This window comes from Globicephala melas, chromosome 7 (assembly GCF_963455315.2).
Source record: "Globicephala melas chromosome 7, mGloMel1.2, whole genome shotgun sequence".
Taxonomy (NCBI): Eukaryota; Metazoa; Chordata; class Mammalia; order Artiodactyla; family Delphinidae; genus Globicephala; species Globicephala melas.
The window spans coordinates 61,929,927-61,957,503 of NC_083320.1; the positions used below are offsets into that span (position 1 = coordinate 61,929,927).

General features: G+C 32.4%; 1 protein-coding gene across 1 annotated transcript in view; it reads right to left on the reverse strand.

Annotated features, from left to right (window-relative positions):
• Positions 1-27,577, reverse strand: part of UBR3 (ubiquitin protein ligase E3 component n-recognin 3) — a 230,774-nt gene that overhangs the window by 39,593 nt on the left and 163,604 nt on the right. The window contains exons 30-32 of the mRNA XM_060302279.1: positions 21,538-21,623; positions 10,855-10,960; positions 2,835-2,938 (exon numbers count right to left, since the gene is read on the reverse strand). Of these exons, the coding sequence (XP_060158262.1) occupies positions 2,835-2,938; positions 10,855-10,960; positions 21,538-21,623 (296 nt within the window). The remainder of the gene's footprint in view (positions 1-2,834; positions 2,939-10,854; positions 10,961-21,537; positions 21,624-27,577) is intronic.

Consider the following 27,577-nt stretch of genomic DNA (forward strand, 5'->3'; position numbering starts at 1 on the left):
ATTTGATTTATAGAATCTAGACTGGGCAATGAGAAGTAATTTTAAGCAGGATAGGGATAATATTAGATTTGAATTTTAAAATATTCACTGCTGCTTCTTAGGAGAAAGGGACTAAAACAAGACTAGAGGCAAGAACACCTATTAGCAGATAGCAAAAGTACTCTAGCGTATGTCAAATTAGATGGCCTGATGGAAAGAATGGGTCGAATTAGAGAAGTATTTAGATGACAGAAATTACAGCATTTGGTAGAGCTTTTTGGAGGTAGAAAATAATGGTAGACTCTCATTCTACAAAGAGTAACTAGTAGTAGTATTGACTAAAATGGAAAACAGGAAGAGAGCAAGTTTGGATGGGAAGAAAATGAATTAATGTTATATATGTTGAGTTTGAGGCATGTGTAGAAATCTGCAGCTCACCACGGAGCTGTAGACTGGAGCTAGAATATGTGGGAATCATCAAAGGATAGGTACAGATGATGCTATAGGAAAGAAGGTAAAATTGAGAAGGGGTCAGGAACCAAGCAACAACTCAAAGAATGGGAAGAGGAAGAGGTGAATGAAAAGGAGCCTTGAAAATGAGCAGAAAAAGAGATACAAGGAAAACCAAGAAAGGACGGTATCAAAATTAAAAAAAGAGTATTTCATGACGATTAAATGTTTTAATAGAATGCTAAAAATTAGAGAATTTGTCTACTAAGCACAAAACAAAATGATTTTAACCAGTAAGTCATTTACATGGCCTAGAAATACCACTCACATTTAGTTTCTTCTCATTATAAACTACATAAATTAATTTTTAATTAAAAAGAAATGATGCATTAAAAAATGACGACTTTTTAAGCATAATTTTAGCTTTTTGTTGTAGCAAACTACTAACTTTTTTTTGTTACTTTGCCTTGATTATCATCATTTTAAAAATATTTAAACTGGAAGTTTAAAGTCACAGATTAAGCTTAAGTTCTCACATTCACTCATTCATTTAAGTAATATTTATTTACTGAATACTTGCCATGTGTGAAATCAATGCATTTTAGGGACTTAGGGAAAAAACAAGGAATCACTCATTTGAGGTGTATACTAAGTCAACAGGTTGCTGTCTTCCAAGGTTACAACAGAGAGCAAATCCCTTCACATGTAATTACCAAAATTTAAAAAGGAGAAAAAGGAATTGGATATCTACTCTCAATCTGTTTTTTAAAAAAACCAAAAATCACAATCAACCTACCTGAGGGTAAACAAAGGAAGATCAATATTTATTTTAAATGCCTTAAAGGCACACAGACTTTAAACAATGGTACAGATTTTAAGTTTTATAGTGCTACTGCATGATAGGAAAAAGGAAGGGTGTAGGGAGACAAGGCACTTTCAAGGGCCCTATAATAAAAGCTTGCCCCTACTGATCACATACGATAAAGAGTCTGGTAAGGTAGAAATGTTGGCCTGAGGCTCTTTAAAATGTGAATTTCTCCTCAGAATCACAAATGAAAATTATTTCTTTACTTCATATTCTAAATTGCTGTAAGGACTGAACTAGGTAGATGCCACATCTATCTCATCACACTATTTCAGAAGATGAAGTCATCATTTTGTTGTTAGCATGCAATTCAACATTGTTAAAAATTTGCAACATTATAACTCATGAAATTAAACAACTTTTTAAATAGATATCACATGTAAATCTTTATCCATATTTCTGATTTTTCATCAAAATAAATATCCTAAAACAGGAATATAGTTCAAAGGATACTGATGCCAAGCTGAGACAACAGCTTGACTCTGGAATGATATAAACAAAATCTAAGTAAACCAGATTTTCTTCAGTGGGTAAGGCATGAAAACACAAGAAATTTTCAAAAATCAGACAATTAAATATTTAGTGAGTATGCACTCTATGCAACAGTATTTGTGCTGTGTTTTGCAAAACTAATCCAGGGAATCTATAATCTCCTGCAGAGATACAGTTATTCAACATACATTTATTTACTGGCTTGCTTACAAGTACCAGGCTTAGTGCAGGTGATAAACAAGAAGACAAAGAGGATTGAGATGTCTGCAAAAGTTTCTTTTCCAGTTTTCTGGAAGTTTTCTTTTGTCACCTTAACTCTATGTCACCTTAGAGTTAAGGTGACATAAAATGCTCCAAGTTTCTTTTAGGACAAGATAGAGTACATATAAAATAATAAAACCCAAATGTGAAAAATCATACAAGTAAATAGGACATAATCTGAAGGCAGTATCAGACACTTTATTCTTTTCCTAAAATTACCATGAAAAATTAACAAAACAAAAAAGGTAGCCTACTGAATGGAAGAAGATATTTGCAAACAATGTATCCAATAAGAGGTTAATAACCAAAATATATGAAGAACTCACAGAACTCATACAACTGTGGAACAATAGTTAAAGTGTTTCTAATGTAATATTAATTCTGTTAATATCATACTGGTATGATACTAACACTAATTAAAAATAATGGGTCATCACATTTTGAATAACTATGATACTACTATATCAAAATATGTATGTATGCATGGAGATAAGGTAGAGGCATTAGGGCTGACAGTTTGCTCTATTTTTCACATTTTGTATCATTTTAATTTTTTAAAAACAAAGAGTGATTTCCCCATGTCTTTACCTTATTGACTATAAATCTAAAAATAGACCTACAAGGGAAAAAAACTATTTCACTGTCATCTTCTTTAGATATATATGATTACAATGCTATTTACCTCAGAACATTTCCATCAGACTGAATGCTATATTTATGCCTATAATTTTTAGAATATTCATTATATATACAATATAATCTAAGAATCTAAATTATAAAGACATACCTTTGCGTAAGGGTTGTGGCATCATTAAGATCTGGATAAGCAAAAGGGATGTAACATCATGATAAAGAATTGGAACCTCAGGCTGTTGCTCCTCATTTCCCAGCCTAAAAGAAAAGTGCATAATCACTTTAGACAGTATTGTATCTTCCTTCTAATTCATTTTATATTTCACATATATGTCTATGGAACAGAAATCAACTTTCATAAGCAACTGAGAAATCTCAGAAGAAAAAGTTAGAGCCATATTTTTGGCCTAAAAATAAAACCTTTTAGGTTCACATATTTCCTTGACTCCGCCTAATATGAAAAAACTACATAGAAAATTTATTAGGTCTTAGGATATATTAACTTGATTATGATTAACTTTCTGATCTCTTAGATTACAGAAATCAAACAGAATTAAACGGAGCTTAAGAGAATTAGTTTCACTACAAATGGGGTGGCACTTAGGACACTTGCTATGACAAACTTCATACTAAAGAATATTCATGTTATAAAAAAAACAATTCACAAGTAAGTTACATTGAAAAGCCATGGTCAATATCTCTTGTTAAAAGTTGTTTCAACTTTATGACTAAAATTCAAATAAAATCTTTGTTTCAAAGTTTCAAAGAAAAATAATAACCAAAGCAGAACTTAAAATACACTATAAAAGATAAAATAGTAAATCTAAGGAATGTATAGTACTATAAAACACATAGAATATATTATAAAGCAGCTCTTTTCACTCTAAAAGCATTTTTAAAATTCCTTTAGAAGCTTCAATTTTTGGTCATAGGTTTAATTTTTAATGTCAGAAAAAAGTTAATCTTAAGCTTCCAGAATTGGTTAAATTCTGAAGCTACACTTCAGACTAGACTTGGGATAAACAAGAATTGCTCAAATCTTTTATTAGGCTTCATCACTCAACAAATATATAGTGATTACTTAACTGTATGCCAGGCACTGGACACATATGTGAGTAAACCAATCTCTGCTGCTGTGAAGCTTAAATAACTGGCAGAAGATGACAGCTCTTTGAATGGCTCTATTCTCTACAAATATCTCTTTAATACACTTGTCTTTCTCTCCAAAGGTAACCTTCCATTAATGCCATGAATCCTAGTATTTCTTGTCTCTTAAGTCTCTCTGGCATCTCTTCTTTACATGACCAAAGTTCTTAAAAAGAAAAAAAATCGAGGGGACACCATTTCCTCACCTATTATTCAAATTCCCACAGAAATGGTTTTCCACTGATTACACAAGTGGTAGCTTTTGTACGTCTGTAAATTAAATTGGGAGTAAATAAATAAATTAGGTGTATCGTTTAAAGAATTTTTAATGATGTGGGAATTTGGTTGGTGTTATTTTTAAAAAGCAGATTCTAAAACTGATACAATATGATTCAAACAGCTTTTTTTTCCATTTTTATTTATGTATGTATTTATGTATTTATTTACTACTGGAGTGTAACTGCTTTACAATGCTGTGTTAGTTTCTGCTGTACAGTGAAGTGAATCAGCTCCATGTACACCCATATCCCCTCCCTCTTGGACCTCCCTCCCACCTCTCCCCCACATCCCACCCATCTAGGTTGTCACAGAGCACCGAGCCGAGCTTCCTGTGCTTTACAGCATGTTCCACTAGCTATCTATTTTACACATGGCATTTCTGCGTGTGTGTGTATATATATATACACACACACACAGAGAAAAAGACTGCAAAGAAATGTCTCTCATTTTTATGAGACATTATGTTTCATTTTTATGGTTCATGAGTTCATTGAATTGTAACAAACTATATATAGCAGGTAGGTTATGAGATTTTAGATTGTTTCATTTTCTTTCTCAACATTTTTGTACATTTTAAACATTGTACAATAACTACAATTTCATAATCAGGAAAAATTTATAAAAACAATAACCTGGAGCTTGTTGGCTACTAAGATAATAACAATCATCTCAGGACACAGGAATGGATCTTTCCTGGCACACAGTAAGCACATATTCTGAATGAATGAATGAATGAATGGATACACCCCACTGTAGAGAAGTCAACCACAGTTTTGGTGTTTTTTTAAAAATAAACTTATTTATTTATTTATTTTTGGCTGTGTGTTGGATCTTCATTGCTGCACATGGGCTTTCTCTAGTTGCGGCAAGCAGGGGCTACTTTGAAGTGTGCAGGCTTCTCACTGCGTTGGCTTCTCTTGTTGCAGAGCATGGGCTCTAGGCACGTGGGCTTCAGTAGTTGTGGCTCACGGGCTCTAGAGCGCAGGCTCAGTAGTTGTGGCGCATGGGCTTAGTTGCTCCACGGCATGTGGGATTGTCCTGGACCAGGGCTCAAACCCGTGTCGCCTGCATTCTTAACCACTGTGTCACCAGGGAAGTCCCAACCACAGTTTTTTAATGTGGGGTTTAATATCATCATTGTGACAAGTATCTGTTAAATGCTTAATATTTTAAAATACATAATTATCTCTATCTCAAAGTTTTTAGGTAATCTTTAAAATCCAGATTATAAAAAGTGTACACTACTATTAATTCCATGGATAATAAGGGGAAATGGGTGGGTTAGACTTAATAGGCCTAATTTTCCCTTTTTTTTTTAAACCAAAGTGACTATCAACACAGTGAAATTTAAAGAAAATGAAATAATTTTCATGAGGATTATAGACAAAAGTGTATATGAGAAACCTATATCATTAGACATATAATTTTATGTTGTAAAAGGATTAAAAGTGAGAATACAGAAAAAGATACTTCCATTTTAAAACTCTTATACAGAAATGAAACACAGATGACATAATCAACTGTAATATTACAAGTTAGTGAACTAATGAACCATAAAAATGAGAGCAAATAAGAAGGGGAAAAAAATCAACCAGATTTTCCAGAAATTCCTCAAATCTCTCCAAATCTTTCTGATTCCGAAGCCTAAGTTTTTCGCTATTACTCTATGCTTCCTTAGGTTCTGGAATCAGAAAGATTTGGATTCAGATCAGCTCTACTCCTTCACAGCTGTGTGCCCCTAAAGAATATGTTAATTAACTTTTCTAAGCCTCATGTTCCTCATATGTAAAAATTGAGACAACAATGGTACCTAGTTTATACAGTTATGGTGATGATTAAATGAGATTATATATGCAAAGCACAAAAATGTGTAGCATGATGTAAACACTGGATAACTGTTCGCAGCATTTAGTACTATCCTACTAATCTTAGGGCTATAAAAGAACACAACCCAGCAATCAGTAATATGGAAAGCAGAGTACCTCTGTCTGGTCTTTAAAACTTTTAATTCACCAATACTACACTTAAGAAACCTCTTGTTTGCTGAATATCCTTAGACTCAGAGAGTTAGGCATTCTAATACTTCATCTGCACACCATCCCTGTCCTTGAGTATGCAAGTCTAGCCAGGAAAGAAAATTACTAGCTACTATCAAGAAAAGTGATTTATTTTCCTTAGCCAGAACATACAAAATACTCACAGCTTACTAATTTTGTCTACGAACACAAACACACACACATACAATTTTTTTTTCTGAGAAGTAGCGGTATTTATTCATAGCCTCAAAGTATACCCCCACCAGATAATTAGTAATTACAAAGGATGAAATAATAACTTTACGGTGGAAAAACTTGGCAGATACCACATTAGCCAAATGATCAGAGTTATTAACATTAATAAGAAGACAAATCAACAGCATGTGCCTCCTGATGTGACACACGAAAAAGAACACAATATTACTTATGCGATATTTCTGCCAAAAGTTTAGCACCTGAATCTAACCACAAGGAAATATTGGACAAAAATAAACTGAGGGGTTCTACAAAATAATTGGCCTGAGCTCTTAAAAAAAAAGTCAATGTCATGGAATACAAAGTCAGGAAAGATTTCACACTGAAGGAAATTAAAGAGACATGACACTAAACACAAACACGATCTTGAATTTTCTTTGCACTGCATTTGCATTTCCCAGGATATTACTGAAATAACTGGCAAAATCCGAATAGGGTCTGCATGAGGTAGGAGTCAATATTAATTATTTCTCATATAAATATCCAACTAACCCAGCTCCATTCACTATAAAGACTGTGCTTCCCCAACTGCTCCACAGTTCCATCTATGCTATAAATCCAATATCCACATATGTATGGATCTGGTTTGTTTTGTTTTATTTTAACAAGCAAATACAAATTTATTTCTCATCTCCCCTTGATTATACAAGTGGTAGCATAAAGTACAGATTTAGTGCTCCTGAATTTGTTTTTCTTTTAATATTGTATCTGAATGGAGATCTTTCCATATCAGTAAGCAAAGCACTTTCTCAACTTTTCTTCCATCTCTCTCTCTCTCTCTCTCTCTCTCCTCTCTCTTCGCATACATGTCTTAATTTACTTATGTAGGGAAGGCAAAGCAGTAGGATATTTGATCACTATATGGCAAAAAATAAGATTGAATCTCTTCCTTATACCATACATTTTGAAACATTCCAAATAGATAAGAGATCTAACTGTAAAAACTGAAGCCACAGAAATAGAAGAATCATATATCTGATAAAAGGTTAATATCCAAACTACATAAAGAACTCATACAACTCAATAGCAAAAAGCAATCCAATTAAAAAATGGGCAGAGAATCTGAGTAGATACTTTACTAAAGACATACAGATGATGACCAAGTGCATGAAAAGGTGCTCAACATCACTAATCACCAGGGAAATGCAAATCAAAACAACAATGAGATAACACCTCACACCTGTCAGAATGGCTATCATCAAAATGAAAACAAACAACAAGTGCTGGTAAGGATGGGGAGAAAAGGAAAGAAACCCTGGTGCACTGTTGGTGGTATTGTAAATTGATGAAGGCACTATGAAAAACAATATGGAGGTTCCTCAAAAAATTAAAAAAACAGAACTACTATATGATCTATCAATTCCACTTCTGGGTGTTTATCTGAAGGAAAGGAAAACACTAACTCAGAAAGATATATGCACCCCCATGTTCACTGCAGCATTATTTACAATAGCCAAGACATGGAAACAACTTAAATGTCCATTAATGAGTGAATGGATAAAGAAATTGTGGCATATATATACCATGGAATATTATTCAGCCATAAAAAAGGAAATCCTGCCACTGGTGACAACATGGATGAACCCTGAGGGCATTATGTTAAGTGAAGTAAGTCAGACAGAGAAAAACAAATACCATAAGATCTCACTTATATGTGGAATCTTAGAAACAAACAAAGAAACTCCTCATAGATACAAAAAACAGACTGGTGATTGCATAGACAGGGGTGGGGGATGGAGGATGGGGATGGGTGAAGATGTTCAAAAGGTACAAACTTCCAGTTATGTAATGTACATATAGGGATGTGATGAGCAGCATGGTGACTATAGTTAGTAACACTGTATTGTTGCTAAGTTGCTAAGAGAGTAAATCTTAAAAGTTCTCATCACAAGAAAAAATGAATGAATCAATCCTTTTATAACCAGGAAAAGACCTGAGTCAAAATGCATCAAGTTCCAGAATTAATTAAAAAAAAAAGATTAATAAATATGACTACATTAAAAATAAAATTTTGCATGGCAAAAAAAATCATACACACACAAAAAAGACATTAGACAATCTGGTGAAATATATTTGCAACTTATCACACAAAGGACTAATATCCACAATCCATAAACATATTTTTTAAATGAAGAAGAAAAAGACCAACAACTAGATTTAGGGAGTTCACAAAAAGAAATGCAAATGGACAGAAATGAAAGACATATATCTCTGAATTTACTTTATTATATAATTTTTACTTTGGAAAAAATATGTTTTACATAATTAAAATTTAAAAATCAAGGTAAAAAAGGCAATCTTTTCAGAGTTAATAACATTCCATAGTCTGTTTTATTATTATTAAACAAAAATAGAATTATAACAATGATTTTAAAATTTTTGCTTTTTTATCTTTTTTTTTGCCTTTTAAAAAAATTTTAATTTTATATTGGAGTACAGTTCAATGTTGTGTTAGTTTCAGGTGTACAGCAAAGTGATTCAGTTATATATATATCTATTCTTTTTCAGATTCTTTTCCCATATAGGTTATTACAGAATACTGAGTAGAGTTCCCTGTGCTATACAGTAGGTCCTTGTTGATTATCTATTTTATATACAGTAATGTGTATATGTTAATCCCAAACTTCTAATTTATCCCCCCCCCTTTTTAAATGTATCTTATTGATCTTTCCAGCATATACAAACCTATGTTCTATCCTACAGCTGGGCACTATTGCTTTAAATATTGAGGGGGAAAAAAGAAAACAATAAATCTATAAAATATATAGATAAATAAAATAAAATTAAAAAATTAAATATATAGATAAATAAAAACTACAAATCAAGCAGATAGCATAACCACACAAGAAAAAATTACTTCAAATGACTTAGAAATTAGTATTTTGTCTGTACATCCCTAGTGGTATATATTCTAAGGACAAAAAGAAATTATAATTAGTACTAATATTGGTATTTAAAAAAAAGAATTGTAGTTATACTGTAGGTTATGCAAATAGTAATGCTGTTATTAATATCACTAGGAACCAAGATTTCCAGAATAAGAGAAAAAAGATGTAAATAACAAAAAAGTTAAGAAACAAAATATAACCTTACAATCTTATGTGTAAATTGCAAACACCAGTAAGAACTCAAGATCTTTCTCCTTAAAAAAATATTTCCTAATCCTGTCCACTGGAATGGCCTATAAGCAATAATAGCACAGTAGCTATGGATACTCTTTAGCACCCAGATTGTGATGTCTAAATACCACTTCCCGTTAAATGGAACTACATGGAGAAATGGCTGATTCCAGGTACAGAGTGGAAAATGTACAAAATAAACCCAGGTCAACTTACTGTGTCAGAAAGCAAAGGCATTATCAAAGACTACTTTGATCATGTTGAAGTCCAATAGCCAACCTAAAGGGATTCTCACTAACCTAAAAGGAAGCAACTCGCATTGAAAAGAATGTCTGAAATGGGGCTTCCCTGGTGGCGCAGTGGTTGAGAATCCGCCTGCCAATGCAGGGGACACGGGTTCGAGCCCTGGTCTGGGAAGATCCCACACTTAGTTGCTCCACACTTAGTTGCGGTGGAGCAACTAAGCCTGTGTGCCACAACTACTGAGCCTGCACTCTAGAGCCCATAAGCCACAACTACCGAGCCCACACGCCACAGCTACTGAAGCCCGCGTGCCCTAGAGCCCATGCTTCGCAACAAGAGGAGCCACCGCGATGAGAAGCCTGCGCACTGCAACGAAGACCCAACGCAGCCAAAAATAAAGAAAAAGAAAAAAATTTAAAAAAGAAGAATGTCTGAAATGGAGTGAAATGCATCAAGTATATAAAAATCCATGAGATCATAATAACCACAACTTATTGGTCACCACTGGAAGTTGCTAGGGTATCAACTCATTTCTTTGAAGATTTATAAATAGGGAAGAATTAAGCATTCATCTTGCCAAACTATGTTTCAGGGTAACTAAACAGCTGATACTGGGAAAGTTTTTCTTTATAAAAACAACCTAGCTAATAAATCATAAGGAATATTTTTGTGGTTTTTTAAAATCACTATTTCTCAGTACCTAATGAAATACTGGATTTAGGCAAGAATAATCACAGGTTTCAAAAATCATTAGGTGAAAGGCTATGGGGAACTTTACAATGACGGGATCAGTCTACGGTTACCTGAACCCACTGATCAATTCTGACATAAAAAGAAAGACTACCAGCTATTTTGTGCCTCTATCTGAATGTTTTGTTTGCATAAAAACCAATGAAATTCTTTAAAAGACTTTCTCACTTAGTAGGAATTTTTAGGCAATTTTTACAGAAAGTATAATGGTAAACTGTTTTCAATTTTTATTTCTGAGTTTCATAAGGAAAATTCACATATTTATAAAGAACTTCAATCCTATTTTTATACTTAACTATTTTTCAAAAACAGTTTTAATTGGTTTTAATCTTTCAATAATACTTACTGTGAATTCATCTCTTCTAGTAACTGTGTGAGCTTTCTCCAAGGATTATACTCAGAATCAATGCTGTAAAGCCGCATGTGCAAGGCTAATACATGGAACAGTTGATCTAAAAAAATTGAAGAAAAGGTAATTAGAAGGTTCACAAAATTTGTCCAGAACAATATTCAGGCAAAATTTCTAGCTAATTTATAAGGAAATGTTTCTTATCCTTATAATTATAATTCACCAAGTTTAAGTGCCAAACTACTTCATGCTCTCTTTTAAGGTAAACTCTGAAATATATATCCAAATAAATTGTACTAGAATTTGGACTGTCCTTATGCTCAATCTTAATACAGGAATGGTTTGTTTTCTTCTCCCGTCAGAGACCTACTTTTCCTTGACTTTATGCTTCAGGCTTGGTAACTTGTACTTCTCACTATTGTGATCTCCTAACCAAAATTCACTATTATCTTCAATACGCTACTCTGAGTAATATGGACAATAACTTCCATATAAACCACTGTTAGGTGAATATCTTTCTTTACCTAATATTTTCTCCTAAATATTCATTAGATTTAATTGTGACTTCATCATCTTTTGATTCAACATGAAGAAAAAATAATGGAAATAAGATTATTTAAGAGGATTATTCTGGCTATTTTCATTTCTTCTACCTAAACCATGACAATAATCTACCAGTCTTAGCGTTCAACAAAATTCTGCTATGACATTTAGAAAGAAAATTTTGTTTAAAATTTTAAATTATTTGGGAAAAAAAAATCCTAAATTTTGCTTTCATATCACATGTGCATTTTCTGGTATAAATGACAAGGATCGGACTAAATTATTCTGCCACTAATACTCAAAATATTTGAATTAAAATGAATCAAAATTCACTTTCTAGAATGTTAGATAATACTTTTTTGACATGTGATTAAAACTAATTCTTAAAACCAGAAAGAAAAAAGCCAAATGACACATATTGTTGTCACTCTCTAAATTAAAATATTCAAAACTAAACAATGTTTTGTTTCTCTGAGCAACTGACTTAGAAATTAACTATACTTTAGAATAACTTGAGATCCATCACTATGAGGAGTGGTGGGAGTAGTTTGGGGAAGTTATTTGTAAGACATGAGAGCTATAAGATGAACAAAATAAATGTTCCATTCTGTGGGGCAGGGTAGAGGAAATGGGACTAACACTCTGTACCTACAACTGTTTCAATCTGGTGTCTCTATAACAAACAGAAGAATCTAAATACCTGATCCTGCTTCACCTTCTGTCTATAAGTCAATGTATAGTCTAAATCCTCTTAAAAGTTCTGCATCCTATTAATGGTTAACACTAGCTGAGTATTTATTAGTGCCAAGCACTGCTTAATAATCACTTTATATGGATTATCTCAATTTATTTTCACAAAAATTCTACCAGGTAGGTAATACTGTTATCCCCAGTTTTGAGACAAGTTTCCCAAATTTTCAGTTTTTCTAGTAATCTGGTTCCATTGATAACACTAAGAACAAGAGACATTTTTAGCAGAGAAATAACATGATGAAAAATATATTGGTCATTTTTGTTTTATTTCAATTCAATTACACATAAGAGACTTTTTTATGAAGTATATAATTTATAACTTTTAAAAAAGTGTCTAAAACCTAAAAGTATTAAAAAAAATAAATTCCTCTAGCAGAAAATATTAAGATCAACTCAAGTTGCAAGTTGAGAAGTTTTGCATTCTTCTTATAGAGGTTTTAAGTGAATCAAAGGGCTCTCTTTAATATCTCCTTTCAAGATGAAAGTCAATTAACTTGAAGTTTTGATTTAATCAAAAGCATAGACATTGCAATTTTACTAACCTGTTTTGCACTGAAACCATGGCCAGCATAAAAGTAATGTTATAATCTGCCTACTTTCGAAGTCTTTACCATAATTAAAGAAATACAAATGCTGAAGAAAAGTTTTTTATCTTCTTATATTCCCTCATTCTACACATGAGGAAATAGGCCCAGAGAAAGGAAGTACCTTGCCAGGTCATCCTAATATTTACTGGAAAAGCTAAGAACAGAATTCAAGATTTCCTACTTGTTAGTTATTTCTACCACTCCAGTTCTCCTTGGGGTTTTTATGATGAAAAGAAAAGTATAAAATTCCTTTTGTAACACACACACCCCTTTCCATTCCTATGAAAAGCTGAGATTGTAACCCTGCAGCATCTTCTAAAGCTATAAATATAATAAATAACAAGAGTCTTTGGTATTGGTTTTAACTAGAACTGAAGGATGATAACATATCTAATGAGGTACATCTACCTTTCAAAAACAATGCTGGAAACTGCAGATAACTTCAACAGGAAAAAGAATAGGCCAAATAACAATCAATACTTTTCACTATGTTTATATAATTCACTGTGTTTTTAAAATTTAGTCTGAGACCTATCAGTAAGAATGAACTCTAATATTTATTTAGCAACAAAAATATCTTTGAGGGAATTCCCTGGCGGTCCAGTAGTTAGGACACTGCCAAGGGCCCGGGTTTGATCCCTGGTTGGGGAACCAAGATCCTGCATGATGCGTGGGATGGCCAAAAAAATAAAAAATGATAATAATAAAATAAATACCATTCTCTAATAAAGGAATCAGGGCTTTAAAAAAAATCTTGTATACTAAACACCTACTGACAGTAGCAGATATAGGATGAAGAGAACCTTTGATCATATCAAAAAGTTAAAGACTAAAAAATAATAGAAAAATGTATTAAACACCAACTATGTTCATGACATTTTAAAAGTTGAAAAGCAATTATACCAAGAAAGCATATTATTAAACTTTTGAATAATAACAGCAAAAGGAATAGATAACTTTTTTTTAAATGACACATTTTAAAGTTCTAAAGTTTAGACCTACGTTTATAAAAGGGTTTAGAAATGAGAAACATCATTAACTTATAGGTGTGCTGTGATTTCAATAAACAGGCACCACTGCCTAGTAGGACCCAGGAAGTCCTGGATTTGAATCCAAGCTCTGTACTAGCCATGGGTCCTTGGGCAAATTACCTTAGTTTTATTATCTGCAAAACGGGGATAATACCAACTTTCTGGGCTGGTTTTTTTGTTGTTGTTGTTTTTTTATCTGGGCTGTTTTAAGTGATAGTAGTTATGGTAATAGCATACATCTGTAGTACGTAGACAGTGTGTTTATATACATGTACATACATATATGGTTTCTAAGGATAAATTCCAAATAATAAATTTAATATTTATAAATGAGATAATACAGCTAAATTAGAGATTATGACTACATTAGACACATTAGGTCTCCACATAAAACTACCACTCTATACAAAATATTAACATATATTTTTAACCTCTTCTCTCTCCTCCCCTGAACTTTTGGTACCACTCTTCCTTGGTTCTCCCCCAGATTCTTCTCAATTACTTGTAAGTGTTCTTCTTCCTCTCCTGAACTCTAAAAGGTGGCATTCTCCATAAGAAAGGAAAAGGGATCCCTCTGAGCCCTCCTTCCCTCTCATTCTGCACATGCCACTTCACATAAGCTCAACTTCCACTTCTACCTGTAAGTTTACAATTCACAAATTTTTCTAGCACTTCAGATGTTTGACAGGCACCACAAAGATCAATATATCCAAAACTAAATTGATTATATAGCCCAGCCTAGCTCCAATATTCATTTCCTCTTATAATTCCATCTGAGTGAATGACATCACTGCCCATGCAAACATCCAAGGAAAAACTTGGGAGTCATCTCCCACATTCTTGCCCTCCATAGCCAGTTGATTACCAATCCTATTGGTTCTGCCTCCTATGACCCCTCTTCTACTCTACTCCACCCCTACATCATTTCTCAATTAGATTACTCAACAATGTCCTCATTCAGTTTTATGTCTTTTGTTTCACCCCCTTCCAATTCCTGTAAACAATAAATCTATTCATATTATCTCATAAATGGTTGGTGAACCACTGAAAGGACAGGCATAGAAAGTGCTTCATGAGATAACCCCTATCTTCTTTTTCTGGTTTATTACTTAACCTTCTTTCCTCCCTTTACTTTATTTAGCAACTATTCACTAATGTGTCATATTGTCTCACTCTGCCTTTGCAAGATGTTCTCTCAGCCTAGAATAGCATCTTGTTGTTCTCCAGGCAAACCTGATTCATCTTTCAAGAGCCAGTTCAAGTGCTCCTCTGTAAATTTTTCTCTAATACTGCACCTGAGACAGATGTGATCATCCCTTGCTTTACGCATTCTCTACACTTGAGTTACTTTTATTTTAGCACTTCTAATACAGCCCTGTAATTATTTTTCACTTTTCCTCTCCTATGAGACGGTGAAATCTCTCTGAAAAAGACAACTGTTTCTTTTCCTCTTTGTAATTCCCAGGCTAGCACAGTGCTTGACATTTAACAGGATTTTTTTTAAGCATCCTTAATACTGTATGAATATGTCAACAATCCTAGTTTTTTAAATCATATAATATAAGCCTAAAATTCATGATGGATTTATACTCTTCCTTTTCTGCTGTAATGACATATTGGCTTAGTAACCAAGAAAGAGGCCAATTAACTAGCCCTAATTTCACTGCCCCAAAGACAGTGACCTCTCAACTCTAACTACTAAAGTAGTGCTTGACTTACTTGCTCCCACTATCTTCTTCCCCATGTTGGTTGCCGTGACAACTCATCTGGGACAATGAACTCTATTTTCTGCAATACCTAATCAAATTCTTTACAGCTGGGACAAGTCTAATGTATTATAATGTACTTAATCACAAGAGAAACATATCATTACTAAAACAGAAAACACCATTGAAAGACTGATTTGTCGTTGAAAAAAACCAAAGATTTAAATATAAGAACTCTCAGCTGGAACAAAAAGGTAAGATTTAGCAATCTCTTCTATCTGTATCAATATTAAAGTAAGACTATCATACCAAAAAAATCTATAAAGTAAAAACATAACTCCAACTTCACTGTAAAATTAAGAGTTTTACACGTATGGCTATGAATACCATACACACACACGAAACACTGTTATGCCAATTTTTATGACTTGGGGAGTATCCACTCAAGGAAACTGAACACAAAGTTGTTACATATGTTTTTGTTATATATGTTTTTCATAACATATTTTTCAAAAATGCTTTCGAAACAGATGTTTACTGAGCTCAATACCAGGTTGGAAATTCTGCGTCTCTGTCAGTCATTTCTAAACATGTAAGAGTTCTAAACAGGCAGATTATTTCTTAGTATAACACTCATACTGGTTATTAAGACAGAAATACATATTAAAGGAAAGACTTATCCTAAAGACTTTTATAAACTGGTTCTGTCTAAAATTGTACCACTGTTAAAATTTACCTAAGGTAAACTTAACTGGGTCTGCATTTCCAGATCATTCAAAATTTTAGTTCTATCAGTGCAGTTATCACTGATTAAATACTTGTCAATGAAAAAAATTTCAACTAGCCCAATGACTCTCTAAATTACCATGAAAAAAATTTTCAATTTCTCTATAACTTATTAATAATCAAAGTAAGGAAATGGTTCTGACCCATTTATCCTAGGGTGAATATAATTGGTGTGGATATACACCTCTCACAGCAGAGTCAGCTTCCCCGGTTCCTCTACACAGTCCTGAGAAATTACCTGTGGAAAGATGGAGGGAACTCCCAAGTGAGAACCTGAAAACTTTTTTCAGCTCCTGCTGAAAAAAGGAGCTGCCCTGCCCTAAGCCAAGCAAGATCTCAGGACCCCTACGCCCTGACAGTGGAAATTATTATCTGTGGGACTTAGTTCCTGGAATAACCACACCATTAACACAGGAAGGCCTAGCTACCTGGGCCACAAAGCACAGGACCTGCAGAAAAACTTTAAAGAATAGCTGAAGCCACTCTTCTTAGCTCAAAATCTTAAACCACACCTCTAACCCAGGCCACCCCAAATTAACAATGTATTTTGTTCCCAATAAATAAGCTATATCAGTCTTTGGGAATAAATCCCATTCTGTCCTTCTAACCCCATCTTTTAACAGGTCAAACTTAAGGTTTGTTAAGTGCTTTTTTAAAAAAAAAGACTAGGCTGAAAAATTAACTTTTATCTTGCTTCTGGTCTCCTCACCCACCCCCAATTTGATGATGGTAGTATCGAAGTAGCAGAAACAGTAATGTTGAGATTTACAGTCTATGAAGACTTGAACATACATTGTAAAACTGAGTTCTTACAACAATCCTCTGGTTGGATACTATGAAAAACAGAATCCATGAGATTAAATAAGCTTGCCATTAAACTATCTGCCCACTCATGAAGAGTTGAGTCTGAAGGCAATTTCTACATTTTTATATTAATTTATGTACTTTGACCACTATAATAATTAGTGGCCAAATTTCTTCTTGTTATGGGGTAACAAAAAGAATAGAACAAAAGTTGTGATCCAACCTATTTGTAGAATTCATAGTTTTTTAAATCTGAAAAGGACCTTACCAAGCCATGGATATCAGAATTTTACCACTATTAAAGAATAAGATTAGACTACTTAATAGCAATTTTGTGATATTAAACAATATCTTTATGAAGCCTTACTGCAGGGTGAAATTAACATCAAAATAATTTTCTCTAACTCTGAATTCTCCAAAAATTCATTCTTTGAGCAACTAAAACTACTTTGAGCTGTATGCTACATGCACACATCTAAGCTGGATTGCTTTCTATGAATAACAAACACAGGGGGCAGTTTTCCACTGTGTGCATCATTTCTTGAAAAGATCATATATTATGTCAAAATTAAGTTAAAGCACCTCAAATGAAAATGTCAAAGCAAGGGTTTGCCTCAACCTTTCTTGACTAAAGTTTAATTTTTATCTCTATAAAATCATGAAATCCATTTGTGATATGAACTTTGGCTCCTTAGTTAAACTACAGTAATAAGCAGAAAGCTCAGACTCAAAGATATAGAAAGATATTGATCTAACTAAAGATAAGTTTTTAAAAATTATCCTCCAATATTAATAATTTATCAATGACATCTCTTCCTCCCACCCCCACCCCAGCCACTGGTTTCAACAATTTCTGCTTGAGAAATACACTAAGAATATCATGGCAAAAAGTGCTGAAAGCCTGTGAACTTCACTGGAATCTATGGCATTCCATGTCTATTTTCAAATCACTTGAATGAAGAAACTGAGTAACTTTAATAAAACATTCTTAATAAAAAGTTATGCCTTCAATTTTTGCATCTGCTTTGTCCTACATCTGTTGCTAACCAAGTTGGTGGTACTTATCAGTATATATACCAATTTGTAACAAAAACTCCAAATTCACTCATCTTTCAAAACCTTGTTCAAATGCCATGTCCACCAAAAGCTTCACTGATTTTACAAGCTAGGTATGATCCCAAACCTCCAAATTTTCTAGAACTTTATCCATACCCCACTTTAGAACTTAACACTTTCTATCTTACAATAACTTATTTAGAATCAGTCTTATCTGCTGAATACAAGGTCCTTAATGCCTGATCTTCCAGTGAATAAAGAGGAGGTCCACAGCTCGGACCTAGGAATCAGGAGCAGAGCTGCATGTGGAAGCTGATGAGATGGCTCACGCCAGGGGCAAGGGGGAACCAGCCAGCAAACTGGTGAAAAATAAAGGAGAACCAACTGGTATCCAAGGAAGAAGGAATGAGGACTTGAGAAAATGTCTGAAGGAGTGGCCCAAAACAAAAATAGAATTCACAGTGAAAGGCTGGCAAAAGAAAATAGGCAAGATAACAGGAAGGATAGCATGGGAGATCCTGGAAATATTCCAAGGCAATAGTGTGCAGTAGGATATCCTTGACTAAGCCCAGGGGTGAAAGTTTTTAAAGGTTCTGCATCTTTTGGGACACTTAAGGGCAAGAGATATGTCTTACATAACTGAATTTAATGTCAGAGAACTGGGTTCAATTGCAAGCTTTGACATTTTCCAACTATATGACTTGGCAATGCAATCACTCTGAACTCCAGCTTCCTTTTCTAAGAAAAAGAGATAACACCTATTTAACATGGTCATTCTAAAGACTAAATAATTTACGTGAAAGTACTTTATAAACTTTAAAACTACAAACGTAAGGTATTATTAAAATACCATAGTATGCTGCTATGTGAATTAATTTTGCTCATTTTTACTGTGGAAAATTTCCCAGACATATATTTAGGAATGAACTTTTACTCTGATTGGATACTGGTCGGTTTATCCCAATACTTCAAAAATTTGTTTGAATATGGAAGTGCTGAATGGCATTATTCAACAATTTGATTTCTCAGTATAAATTTGGCCAGTAATATTTTCTGCTTTTATTGTTGTAAATAGGTCAATCTTGTGCCCTGCCCCACCCCCACTGTGTGTGTATGTGTGTGTGTGTGTTTGTGTGTGTGTGTGTGTGTGTGTCCATCCATAATTATCTATCGGGCATTACGCAAGCCATTCAAGACAAAATTTATTAAATTTTTTCTCAACTAAACTTCAATTTCATCAGGAATTTGTGATGGAACATTACTCCAGAAGTGTAACTTCCATTATCATTTGCTTAATTAGTGGAGCATTTTCTCATTCTCTTTCACCAAAATATTATGAAAAAGAGAAAAGACATTTTAAAAATGATATATTTAAGAGGCCATAGAAAGTAATGAATGGGAAAAGGAAAATACTGACTTATGAATAGGCTCTAGAGAAAAAGAGAAATTTTTGTTTACTAATACCATTAGAGTTCTACTGGAAAATGAAAAAAATGAGATATTTGATCTAAGATCCTATGAAACACCTTCAATATGCTCTTGCATTAAACTTAAATTAGGTTTGAGTTAGGCTTGAGTAAATAACAAATACATTAAGTTTATACACTTGCAAAATAGTGAGATTTCATAGAATATATAACATTCTGCATACCTGATTTATAGAGCTCTTTTATAAATAATTAGGATAAATAATGTGTAAGTAACTGAACAATACATCATATGAAAACTAAAATCAAAAAAATCATGTACAACCTAAATATATAAAATTTTTTGTCAATCATACCTCAATAAAGCTGGGGGAAAAAAGAACTAACATAACTGATAAGGAAAAAAGAAAACTAAAAACAGTATTAACTTATATTTATGATAAGCTTCATCACAACCTCTTCTATACTGGCACATTGAAATCTCTTATTCACTAAAGGGAAAAATAAAAAGAAACAAAAGTCTGGAAGTAACTATCAATTTAATAATTTAAATTAAAATTGAGGGTGATAATTGAAGTGGCTGCTGCTAGACTTTTACTACTATTTTTAGCATTCTGGTTAAGTTCATCATTTACAAGCCTCTGTATAAATTTAAATTTACCTTAGAGGGAGGAAAAAGTAGCTTTCTAGCATAAAACTAAAATTCCTTTACTAAACACTTTCTAACATAACACTTTCTGGAATATTATCAGCCAATGCCAAACAACAAATTAACAAGAAAGAATAATTTATCTAAGTGAAATTATAGTTTCTGCCAATTCAAACAGACTACAAGCTAAAACTCCTATTTATCAACAACCTCTATAAAACATACTATATCACTGGGTACAAGTAGGGTTTAAGTACATACGTCAAGGGGTCAGTAAATACTGAATACTCAGTAAAAAATAAATTCCAAAACCTTAAATTTCCAAGAACAAAGTGATAACACAAAATAAAATATCAAAATCTAGTACAACTAGTAAGAATTTTAAAAGTAACTTGGTTAAATTTCACATAAGTTCATATCTTTATGTTAGAAATTTCAAGGTGTTTTTGATCAGTCCTTTGCTCTGAAATCATTCCAAAATTATATATATATCTTCTTAAAATAACACATATTTTTGAAAAACTAATATATATTGATAATTTTAAATAATTACTAATATTTTTAGCATTTAAGAAAATATATTCATTTTTCAAAAAATACATTATGTTTTAAACAATTTTTATTTCCCATATCAATCACATTAGGAAATATTTTAACTCCATTGATTTGGGACCAATAATTAACTGTACATGACATTAAATAATATTACCCCTAGTATTCACATTAATTCTCTAAACAATGACTACACAGTGATAGCATCAAAACCATGCTCATGAAAAATCTACTTTAAGTTCCAAATGATACTTCTCAGAAATATACCCTTACAAAAAGTACTGAAGAATCATGCTCAGTTTACAATATAAAGCATATTCGTAAATAAAAGTAAACATCTACAATTTTAATACATTTGTGCACATCAAAATACAGTACAAATGCCTTCACTGATTAACAGCAGCTATTTATATAGCAATCTGTAGGTGACACGAATTGTCTTTATAAAAATTTTCTTAAGTCCAGACAACATAAAAATTCTTTAAAAGAATTTAAGTTTGAGGAAAATTTTTTATCATTGAGAATAATATACTGTTTTGATTTTGAACCAACGTAATTCTGTTAATTACTATGACATTTATTTACTGACTAATCATAGTATAGAGAGAGCTAAATGTTCATGATTCTTCTAAGATTAACCATTTAAAGCATATAATCACTATTAAAATTGATTATACAAAACATAAAAAGAATTTGAAAATACAACAAAAGACCACTTTGCCTATATATGCTTTCAAAATGAAATAATCAGAAATTTTTTAAAATTTAGCACTGCTTAAGACTTACTTAAACAAGACCTTTTACCAGCTGTGCTTGCACCACCTGAACATAAATTCCCTCCTCGATGAATTAATTCAAGTTCCAAATTGGTTCTGTAAGCAAAGCATTAAAAAATATCTCAGTCATTAGATTGAAGTAATACTTTTTGTTTTATTGATATGTCTGAATAAACCTAAAGTTCTTCAACTTTATTATTTGAAAAATTATAGTTTATGCAATATCAGTAATAATCATATTTTATCTGATACTTAGAAAGTTAAAAGGGGAACAGTTTATCTACCCTTACTTATATGTTCATATTTATACCTGCAAAACTGCACACGTCACAGTGTAATTGTTGCAAAATCCTAGATGTTGGCAAATACTAAAAACTAGGCCTTAAGGAAAAAAACTGCAACACATTTCAAAAACCCACATATGAATCTGATGAAAGAATCTGTACTCTGGCAGCCACTGATTAGGTGGTTACTGGCATATAACACACAAGGGCATACCAATTTTTCTATCAGAGAAATGGTTATCACTCACTGGAGCTTAGATGGCATCTAGAAACCAATATTAAGAAACAAAATCACTAACATCAAAGTGGCTATAAACAACACATATAATTAAACAGCAGTCTCCTTTATAGACTTCTAAAATTACAGTTTTATTAAAATACATTGTATAACTATTAACACTGCTAAACAACAATATTGTTCAAATAGATTTGAAATTATATTTAGCGATTATCAGTTTACAGAATAGCAATTAGTAAATTGACATTTCAAAAATCAAACTGATGCAGAATCTAAAGATTTACTCAAAAGCAGTAACAGTAAAATAGCCAATCAATTTTGACAAAATAATAAATGAAAATTCTGAGTGACTGTGTGTATTTTTATTTCAACAGTATTAATAAACTTAAACACACCTTTATTTGCCACAACTAAAACTGAATAAACTAGTTTATACCCAAGATATGTATATATGACACTAATAGTGAGATATCCCCCATCTTAAAAATAAATAAATAAAAGGCAACATTTCAAGCTTACTCTTTACAAGTGAATTCAGGAAAGAATAGAACCCTATTTTATTTAAAACAAAACATTTTGAGCTGGTTTTGCTTGTATTTTGAACACAGAATGTTTTGAAATGTTATTTTCATATATTTACTTATAAATGCAAACTGTTAAAAATATTAATATTTCTAAATCTGTATATTTGCCACCCATTTCTAAAGGAATGCTTTAATCCTCTCTACTCAGGAGGGAGAAAAAGCAATTTAACATTGATAATGTTCCTGCTCAGAGCTCCATCTGGTTGCTGCTGATAAGGGCATCTGTGTGACAAGGGAATTTTCCACCCTTCAGGTGATTTGCATTGCTCACTGAACTTCTAAAAACCTACCAGCAAGGAAGCAGGGACAAGGATTTCATATTAGTGGACAGAAAGCGAGCGGAGACCAGCATGTGTTCCTTCATCAAGGGAATATAAATGAGATCAATACATTTTGTTTTCACAAATCTTCTGTTGCCTAATCTGTAGAAAAAAATTAATGGCTATATTCTCTTATAAAAACTAAGATTTCCTAGATAGTACTTTTAAAAGAGCTAACCAGAAACGCGATTAATTCTTACAAATGAACGTCAGAACCAGAATGTCAACTTTTATTTCAGCATAATTTGCAAAAATATTCATTAAAATATAAATACAATAACAAGTCTATTTATTTAATCATCAAATAAGATACTTTAAAGGATGATAAACATGTTACCAGAAATTTGATTTTAAAAAATACTTGAAAGAAAACTACCAAATGTAATTAATTACTTCAGATTATGGTTGGAAGATCTCCTGTACAACATTCCTTCTGAGTTAAAAAAACAAAACTACCTATCCAAAGGGTTTGTATAATATCTAGGATTTAAAAAATCAATATGTCAGAAGCCCTAGCCATCAGCTTCTCCTTATTTAATTTATAACAAAATTGGCCCTTTAAGTCTTGCTAGAGAAGTGAACACACAAATGTGTCACATGCCCCATGTCTGCTTTTCCCTCACTGTTGAAATCGTAACGCAATATTCTGTTTCTGCCCTCCTGAATGGATGATATAAAAATTAAGATGTATTGGGAGCAGAAGTTTTCCAAGCCTTTTTGTTCTTGGAGAAAAGTAGACTCAACTTTCTATATTTTCTAACACAAACACATTCAAATTAGTTTGGACGGGGAATAAAGAAGAGAAAATCTCTGCATTTGAAAGAAAGACTGCTTAAAGCCTATCATGGTGGCCACTTAGATATACCCAAATAAAAACTCCTCCAACTATGCTCCAGCTTCTTTTTGCTTGACCAAGTATGCCTTCTACCCCTCATTTGGCACTAACTTATATTTTTAGAGCTATAATTTGAAAAACAAACGTGTATAAACACACACACACACAGACTCAAACACATACTCGTATAGTGTGGGTTCAAGGCCTGAGCCTACCCCTACTAGATGACCAATTAATTCAATTTCTCAGAGAAGAAAAGATCTTCATCCATACCATGGCCTGGGCTATATTATCAAATACTCAACTCAAGCTCTAACTCCTCCAAGAGTTAGGGAGAACTAACTCCCTTTTCTTGGAAAAGGAAAGGAGTGCTTCTACACACTTTATATTTCAATTTGCTCATCTTCCCTTTTGAAGTTCTATAGCACTTCCTCAATATGATATATTTATTTTAAATATATGTATTTTTAAAATATTTATATTTTTAAATATTTTATATATTTAAAAAAATTATATTGTTTTATACAGATTGATGTATATTAGTTTTGTCTCTCCAACTAAACTGTAAATTCTTGAAGACCAGGGACCATTTCAGATGCAGCTTCTATATCCCTGATGGTACCTAGGAAAGTGTTCCAACAATTCCCAGGACCTGAACACCTCTTTGTCTTTATATGTAGCCAGTGATAAGATTCTCTAATCCCTGCAGTTTATTATCATTATCTTGTTGACCCTTCCTTTAGTTTTAAAAAGGATTCATTATTTGGTGTTTTAGCAAGCATTCTTCTTATTTCAAATATAATTAGTTAATAAAGTTTAAACTTATAATGCAACTAATGTATAAAGCAAGCTGCATTCACTCTACTGAACAATTTACCCACTTATGACTTAAAGATGTCTCTTCATCTACATCTCAGTTACTCACATTTCAACTTCTTTCCATTTCCATGTTTCTCACATATACAGGCTAAGTGCTACTTACTAATAACTCTAGGCTATATATAACTTGGGTCCAAAATCTTTGGAGAAATCAATTACTCAAATTAGTGTGATTCATTGTTTCAATAATGAAATAATGAATTGGCATTGAAGTGAAAAAAGCTTTCTTCTCCAAAATTAATTTTCCATAATCCATTTGAATGACTGATATTTACAATAGAATGTTTTTTGGAAATACATTAAAACTTGAATATAGTAATTTTGATTAATTTTAATGCGACAAAAAGATCATTCCAACAATTTCTTCTTTGCTGCCCTCAGAAAATCCTCCAAGGCTTCACCTTGCAAATAAAATTAAAAACAAAGAGATACATATTGTCCTACCAAAAACTAAAAACTAGCTCAAAAACAATTATTAAAGAACACAGCTAGTTACCCACTAGAAATATTTTGTTTCTAAACATCAAAAAATTTAAGGTCCCCAAAGAGCAAAAAAAATTACTTATTCAGCTGGGAGAAATTCAGTCCTGGGAAACTAGGGTTGTAGCCCATTCAAATTACTAATGTCAAATACAAATACATTTGCATGTTCTAAGGGACTATACATTTAAGAATCACAGCATTTAATTCAAAAGTTAAATAACTGAAATTAATTTTATTTCTAAATATTTTACTTACTTAACCATTTTAAATACTGCTAAATACTTCAATGACTACCTTTTAGGCATAAAAATGATCATAATCTGTAATCATAAGTATTTAATGAAACAAGGTTATATGCCAGGCAGAAGATAACTGTAAAGACCTGGTTTCCTACCTTGAAAAAGTTACATCTTATTCAAATAGAATACACATGCTTTTTTCCTTTAACTCATGTTTTTGTTAATTCTTGAGTCAATTTGTTTTTTGTGTTTCTTTTTAATGATTAAGTAAAACTTAGAGAAGGCATGCAATCTCACTGTGAGAACATTGCAATGGCCTGGGTAATTTTAACCAAGGACAAGGTTTTTAAAGGTTATATACTTTCACTTCTGGAATCATTATATTGTTGCTTTAGAGTTTACCACTAAGGATCAGAGAAGGATGGGAGGATGGGAGAGCATATTTTCTCCACTCCTCTATATACACCCTTAGTAAATAACATTTGACATCTGTCCCTGCTTCTATATAAAAGAGAAAAACAAAAATATGTTGATTCAAAAAGTCTCCCATTATCACAGCAAGCTTTCTATAAATATTTCTATTAAAAATTATATATATATTCTATAAATTATTTATATATTTAAACAAAGAAATAGGAATCCAAAACTTCTACCAAACTAAATTTAAATCAAATTATTTGATTTATCATACTACAGCAAAATTCCATGTACAGATCATTCCCATTCAACCACGGTTTTCTTATAAGGTCAATCCTAATAAAATCAAAGGCATAAATGCACAAGTGACATAAATATGAGTGTGTATATACATGCATTGAGTTGGTCTACATCCATGTCACTTTTCTACATTATTACCATAATATTGTACAGAACTTTATGAAACCTTGAAACCTGGCAAAATTAAATTATATTCAATTTAGTTTTCACATAAAGTATATTTTATTGCAAGTATGTAATTGGTAACTCTTCAGAGACAAAATGTTAAATTAACTGTTATATCTTCCCCCAAAGCATTCTAGATAAATAACAATAGCCTAGGAATACACAAACTAGATAGTTACTTCCCAACCCATTAGATCCTTTTACATCAATCCACATCCAGCACTTGCATTCTTAGACCAAAAACTAATGTTTCCTTATCCTGAGGTCTAACTTGCTTGCTGCAATTTTCTTAAGTCTGGTTCCATTTTTCCTGGGTTCAAAAGAGTACATAGTTCATTCACTCTTTTGTTACCCTCTGTTCCAGGAATGGGGCAGAGAGAATGGTCATGATGAACTTCATGTATATATGACTTATAAAAGCTGAACTAAGGAGAGGAAAAAGCAGAACAGTAATTGAAAGAACACTACACCTCAGCTCAAGAAATCTGAGTTCTAGTCCTACTCTACCACTAATTTGTTGCATGACTTCAAGTCACGTTATTTCTCTAAATCTTACCTATTACAATACTACTTGAACAAAATATGAAGTATGCTTCTAGAGATATCCAGGGGTCTACAATATCAGATCTGGCAGAATGTGTTTACAGTTGTGCCTGCTTCTCTCCTATTTTTTTTTTCTTACAGTTCTCCATTTTCCTTCAATTAAGTTTTCTAAAATTCCTATTTGGAATTATTTCTTAGGTATTGAACACCTACTCAGTAGATTAGACTATTCCTACCTAATCTGAAAGATGAGAAGCATTTACCTCTGTTTTCTTGAGACCGATAGCTACTCACAGAAGTTTAGAACATGCCTGATCCCGTTTCCTCTCCTTTATCTGATTTTCTAAACCACCTATAGTCTTCTAGGACATTACTAGATCTTGCATGAGCTTAAAACAAAGTAAGTTCTTCTTACTGTTCTTATTTTTTTTATAAATTAGAAGTATTTAACATATTACAATGTTTTAGTTCTTAGTATTATCACTTTTTTGACAGGGCTTAAACAGTGATTTCTTAACAACACCCTTCATATATAATACTCACATGCTTTGAGGTAGACATTTGTCCCAAATGTTAATAATATACTTTTCCTCATATATCCTATAATGCTTAATAATACCTAAACCAATATTCCATTAAAATAAAAACTCCTCAGAAAAATGAAGGAAAATTCTACTTTTATAGACCTTTTAGGAGGTTCTAAAACTAGCCATAATTTCAACCAACATTAAAAATATGCAACCTTTTTTCAAATAAATATGAA